This window comes from Austrofundulus limnaeus, unplaced genomic scaffold (assembly GCF_001266775.1).
Source record: "Austrofundulus limnaeus strain Quisiro unplaced genomic scaffold, Austrofundulus_limnaeus-1.0 Scaffold167, whole genome shotgun sequence".
NCBI lineage: Eukaryota > Metazoa > Chordata > Actinopteri > Cyprinodontiformes > Rivulidae > Austrofundulus > Austrofundulus limnaeus.
Window position 1 is genome coordinate 1,093,852 of NW_013952569.1, and position 6,676 is coordinate 1,100,527.

Below are 6,676 nucleotides of genomic sequence, written 5' to 3' on the forward strand. Positions count from 1 at the left end.
CACACACACACACACACACACACACACACACACACACACACACACACACACACACACACACACAGAGAGGAAATAATCCAGGTATTGTAAAATCATGACTAACGCTACAGACGGCGCTGCCAGTGGGGCAGCATTCGCTCTGTTTACATAATGCGTCATCTCAGTCGTCGCCTCGCCGCTCTGCATGCTCACTTAGTCTCGGTGCGACGCTGATTTCTCTCCCCCACCGCCTGTGATCCATCAACGGCACATCAGAGCCGATGAACAGTTGCTGAATCCAGAGAGGGTACGAGGGGGTTTCTCTCAGGTTGTCTGAACTCTCTCAGGGGTTTTAGTCGGGACATCTGAGGGGATTTTAACAGCGTGAAAAGTCCCATTTTTCATTTGACCTTTTTCACTGCTGATAGAAAAACAAGTAATACTCCAACTGTGAACAACTGGAGATCATGTAGCTTTGAATATTTATTTATATTTGATCAAACTAAAGACCTAAGAAAACATTTCCATTAATCCAACCATCCATTTGTCATGGAGGCAGCGGGTCCAGGTAAGAACCTGGGCACGGAAAGACCGAAACCTCCACCATAACATGTCAATAATGATGTTTCTCAAAAACAAACAAACAAACAAACAAACAAACAAACAAACAAACAAACAAACAAACAAACAAACAAACAAACAAACAAACAAACAAACAAACATCCCCGTTGTTTTTTTTCACAAAGTACATATTCGAGTACTCTACAGTTTTTGAGAATTTGTACTCAAGTAACATTTTTACTGAAAACTTTAATTTTACTACAATACAAATAAAACACATTTTACTCCACTAAATTTCTCTAAAGGCTTTCATTACTCGTTACATTTTTTTGTCTGTGTAATTTCCACCTATTTTGTTCCTCCGATTTACTGTAAATTTACAGACTGCTAGAATAATATTTTTTCCTCATACTAGTGTTGCCTTGCAGATACACCAGGTATACTAGACATGTTTCAGCACTATTGCAGGTCTTTGTTAAGATCCTGATTAGTCCGGATTTTAACATAGACTCATTTAAGACCAAAGTTAGACCATGTTAGACTATTATTCCCTTTGTTCTATTAATAGATTATTTCTACCAAATAAACCTGGTTAAATTGTTTCTTTGTTAAAGTGATTCTACTTTACTGTAACAAATATCACTTTCAATTCAACAAACTAATACAAAAGTTACAAATACATACTGAAAAGCTCAGGTTAGATTTAGAGCTCCTTAATACTAGACTCTACCAAAAACCGTTCCAAGCCTTGACCTTGAATTTAAGACTGAATGAGCTGACAGTTCTTGCAAAAAGGGTATGAAAAGGAAGATAAAGTGGTGCAGGGGTTAGGTGTTCACCTTACAACCAGACCGTTGCTGGTTCAAATCCCATGAGTGCATACTGTTGTGTCCCTTGGCAAGACCCTTAATCTAACTTCCCCATCTATACAAGTTAGTTTGTGGTGGTCTGGAGGGGCCGTAGACGCAGAATGGCAGTAACACTTCCACCATCGAGTTAACAAGGAGTGAATGAATAATGTATAAAACTATAAAACGTCTTTGAGAGTCTAGAAAAGCTCTACATAAGACTAAAGCATCATTATTATTAGACATCTGGAGTTACTGATCTTTAATACAGCAGAAAAAAAATCCCAATTACTCTCAACTACACTCAAATCAAATGCATTGTTAAAAAATGAATGATTTTAAGCACTTTCAGTGCTTTAGTATTTTTGAAAGTACATACTGCAGTATTTTAACTTAAGCAATAATATGACAGAGCTACTTTTACTTTTATTGGAGTAATATTTGACCAGTACTTTGAATCTAGTAAAGAAACTGAGAATCTTGTCCAGCACTGTATCGTCCCGCAGCTACAGAACGATTTAAGGTTGAGTGTGACCTCTCATTGGGCTTGCCCATGCAATGGATAAACCATTCCTCTACACTCCTAAACTGGTCTCTTTATTTATTTCTTTATTCTTAATCCACCACTTTGAATGTGGCTCGAACCGTAGCATGTACCCCCACAACAATTACATCAAAATTACTGTCCTGGACTGGAGAAATGTGCTATCTAAGAAGATTAACATATGGAATCTGGATTAAAGTAGCTTGGATTAGTTGAATCAGCCTCATCTAAAATTAGGTTTTAAAGACGAGATGTGAATCTTAAAATATGTGCAACTGAGTGGGATATTCACAGATGGGTCTTCTTGTTCAAATAAAGCGTTTTTAGATAGCAAATAATTTCTCTCTCTGATTACTAATTTGCACAGTGATTCTGATTAAAGCAAATCATGTTAGCCCTATAAAATACCACTGGTTGCTCCAAACTGGATATCAATGACCTTTGTTAACCTCTGAAGAGATTTTGAGGGGTTTCTGGCTCTCCTAGGCTCTTTTTAACTGGTTTTTGAAAGTTCTTAGTTGTTTTCGCCCCTCATAGGCCCCTTTTTGCCCGATTTTATGCAGTTCTGAGGGGTTTCTGGTTTTCCTAGACCTTCCTTTGGTTCCAAGTTAGGCACACTTGGGCAAGCCCTTTTTAAATTTCGTCTGAAATTTTCTAGTTTTAACATCTTCTTTCCTTGTCTTCGTTCTGCCAAGGGCTTTACTGTTTTGGATTCGATCACAAATCAATACAGCTTTTATAAAACAAACTCCTGATTTAAATTCAGCTGAGCTGCTGCTCTTGCTTCCTCGAAGATAATCCCGTGAATCCGTTTGTGGCAGAGCCGTTTTACCAACCATAATTCAAACTCAACCTCTGAGTCCACTAAAACCTTGACTCGTTTCTCAACGACTGCAAATTTTCCTGCCTCACACAGAAGGGTAAAAAAAATTTCACTCCTGAGCTTCAACCTGCCACAGAAAATCGTTTCCATATCATTATCCGGTGCATCGAGGTATAAAATAGGTCTGAGAGAGCGAAACTGTGGGAATTCGGGGCCAGCAGAGATACATCCAAACTTTTTATTCATGAATTCAGACAGACTGCCGCTGGACTTTATTACTGCTGTCAGTAAACAGATGTGTGTTTTGTGTGGAGTACCTGTCAGAGGTTGTACTCACGTGGAGAAGGCGTTGTTCTGCTTTTCACAGCGGATTCCTTTGCAGTTGTTTGGTTCTTCTGACGCCTTGGTCTCATAGTAGAAATACAGCTGGTTTAACCCGTTAGCAAACGCCAACAGAACCTACAAACACACACAAAACAAAGAAGTGATTTTGATTTGACAGTTAAAAAGAAAATACCCAAAACAAAGTAGACATGGAAAGTCCTAGAAAGTCTCCCAGAGCACCAAACCCCAGCACAGTCAGGGTTTTGTTTATGGTGTTCTGCTGCTGTGTTTTGGTGCAGAGACTGACCCTACATTCCTCTGGGCCCTTTTAAAACTCAGCTTTGAGCTAAAACCATACAACCCAAACAGTGTTCTGAGTGAAGAACTGATGCCTCGCGGTCTTCGGTTTCACCACAATTGGTTTTAGAGCTTCAGGGCCCCAAACAATCCCCCCGTGGACAGTGTTCTAGGTTAGAGGGTCCCTTGAGGCGTTACTAATGAGTCCTGACTGTAATGAAATAAGCCGACGATGTCCTTCTGCTGCCAATCAAAGACCCTCTAATGCTATCTTGATCATGCTGCGTTCTTTGTGTGGCTGATTAGCTTAGCTTAGCTTAGCTTAGCTTAGCAAGATGAGACCATTGCTTATTCAGCAGTCACTTCCTGGTTAAGTAATATACTTACATGTTCTACATGTACATGATGGTAGGAATGTAGATGAGTTCGACCTACACTGCGCCAGCCAATGATTTTACAACAGACCCCATATTTGAGGAGGAGGCTCCATCTGAAAAGAAGGTGTCTAGACATCAAAACTTCCCTAAAACTCAAAAACTATTCAACATAGGAGCTTCAGATTTTTTGTTTAGCTCTGATGAAGGGCTATCCATCGAGCCCACCAATGAGCCCCTATACAGCCTCCCTCCCAAAACAACAAAATTTTGGGATGCACCTTGCAGCATGAAATTTGGTAGGAATAGAGATGTGGCCGACCTAAACTGCGCCCACCAATGGTTTTATCATAACCCCCATGGCTGAGGAGGGGGCTCCATCTGAAAAGTGGGTGTCTGGACATAGAAAAATTCCTGTACCTCAAAAATTATTCAACACAGTTGCTTCAGATTTTTTATTTATTTTTTTAGCTCTGATGACCAAAGAGGCCCCGAACCTCCTGGACCCCCATCCAAAACAATAAATGTGTTCTGGTGAGTATGTGCGGGGGTCATATATGCTACTGTTATGTGGTACGTAGTTTGTACCCAGATGAGGACTGTTGCAATCTTATATTAACTATTAAGTCTTTTAAAAATAATGTAATGTTTTCCATGCAATAAAAATATCCCTAAAGTTAAAGAATGAAAGCCCTCAGCTGTGGCGTGAGGAGCCTCATTAGCGTCTCACCAGACAGTAAATGAAGAGGAACTTGAGGATGTCCAGCAGCATCCTCCCCAGGGAGATCTGCAGAGGCCCGAGGTGGGAGTTGGCTGTGAAGAGGGAGATGAGCCGGAGTGAGCTGAATATGTTGGCGATGGCGAACAGAGCCTCGGCTATCAGCGTGGGGTGCCACATCTCCCACTCCTCCCTGGGACGAGACGAGTTATACTGGATGAAGGAAGGAAAGGGAAAACAGGTGAGGGAATAACCGGAAACCAATAGAGACGCACCGTCATTGTTTCACACTCCGTCGCACGATGACGGTGCAAAAAGTCATGCAGGTTCTCCAGAGGATTTTTATTGTCGATTAATATTTGAAGGAGGAATGAAAAATGGATGGGTAGGACACGTTGCGCCAGCTGCTGCCTCTTTGTGTGCAGAGCTGTCAGGGCAGGTATGTAAGCTTACAGCTGTGTGTGCTCCTTCTCCATCTGAATGCCTGTAGTTCTGATGCATGTGAGAGTGTCGGCCCGGTGTAGGAGGGCCACCCGCCAACATCGGTGACTCACAGCTGTCGCAGATGGCCCCGCCGTCTGGTATTTGTGTGTGTCATTGCATCATTTTCTTCAAATTAAAAAGTGATATATATATTATTTTATAAGTGGTGCTGCTCTGTGATGAACTTGCGACCTGTTCTTGCAACCAAGCATAGTGCATTACTTCACACTCCTCAACTATTTCAGCTATTTTTTTTTTTACAGTTTTTTCAGTTCCTGCTTCAGAGGAAGCACTTTAGATATTATCCAACTAAGCTGAGATTTTTAAAAACCAAGTTGGTGACTCAAAAATCTAAGAAAAAAAGAGTGATTTTCAGTCGCAGTCTGATTGAAATAAAGGTCTTTGTGACCAAACAAGTAGCAAGCCTGGGTTATAATCTAAAATCTTTAAAAAATGTTTGTTTTTTATGCAACCTTCAAAATGTTAAACTACTAGCTTCCAAACTTTTAAACCTTTAGAATAATAGTGACATAAGTGTTTGACGCCATCATTTAAAGCAAAAAGTAGACCGATGCAAAGGTTTAGAAGTGTGTTCAGTTTTGCCAACTTAGCAGGTTTGGTGCTAGATTTATCGAGTTTTCAGACCCCTCTAACAACTTTTTTTTTTCGCAAAAAGTGACAAATCTAGTGAGTTTTTCCTGGGTTATTGGAAACTTTTGGAGACTCTGGTGACATCACTTTCCTCAGCGAGCAGCGAGTGTTGTTGTGAGGCTCCTCCCCTTTTCCAGCAGCAACCCCTTCTGCAGTCAGAGCAGAGAGGAGCTCCACTGCAGCAAATAATCATGCATGCGCAAAGGTGCCACTGCTCTCACCATGGTTTACAAAGCAAGCTGTAATCACATCTAACAGTCTGTTGATTACATTTGATAACCTCACAAAATGAACATAGGTAATGTGGACATAAGTATTAATTTGCAATTATAAGCATATTTAGAGTTTTTTTTTACCCACTTCTTTTCCTTTAATGTTCTCTTTGAATGTCCAATTATGCAAGTTAGGTGACATCATTTAGCAAATTTTAGGACAGCCAAGGCGAAATCCATATAAATTAAGGACAATCCGTACAACATAACATGTATGTGAGTTTGCAACAGTGAGTTAAGTGAGTCCTAAATATAAAACCCACTGCACACCGAGCTTTCATTTAACATGAGTAAATCACAGCTGACGACAGAGTTACATACACTGTCCTAATGGGACTTTAAAAGTTGTTTTTCTAAATAAGTTGCATTAATGAGTGCAGCAGTGTAAAACTATTGGCAGGTCAGTAAATTATATAACCCGACACGATGAATTCAGGACACAAAGCGGCTCATCGTTCCAAAGCACCGCTGCTCCTCAGACTGCCTTTTGTTGCCAGAAAAACAGCAAAGTTTAAATGAGTTTTATTTTCTTCCACACACTTTCTCTCTGTGAGACCTTCAAACTGCAACAACCTCATCATTTTTAATGATATATATATATATATATTTGCTTTTACCTTGACATAGGCCACTATTTTCAGAGAGATGGTGGCCAAGTAGAGGGAGTTCATGGCAAAGTCCATGAGGTTCCACCAGTCGTGGATGTACTCTGTGAATCCTCCGTCCCACATCTCCTTGATCTCTGCCCAGATGAAGCCTGAAACACACACACACACACACACACACACACACACACACACAC

General features: G+C 40.6%; 1 protein-coding gene across 1 annotated transcript in view; it reads right to left on the reverse strand.

Moving 5' to 3' along the window:
- trpc5a (transient receptor potential cation channel, subfamily C, member 5a) overlaps positions 1 to 6,676 on the reverse strand; it is a gene marked incomplete in the record, with an annotated part of 146,999 nt that overhangs the window by 34,919 nt on the left and 105,404 nt on the right. Inside the window, 3 exon segments of the mRNA XM_014017426.1 lie at positions 3,093 to 3,214; positions 4,481 to 4,681; positions 6,492 to 6,631. Of these exon segments, the coding sequence (XP_013872880.1) occupies positions 3,093 to 3,214; positions 4,481 to 4,681; positions 6,492 to 6,631 (463 nt within the window).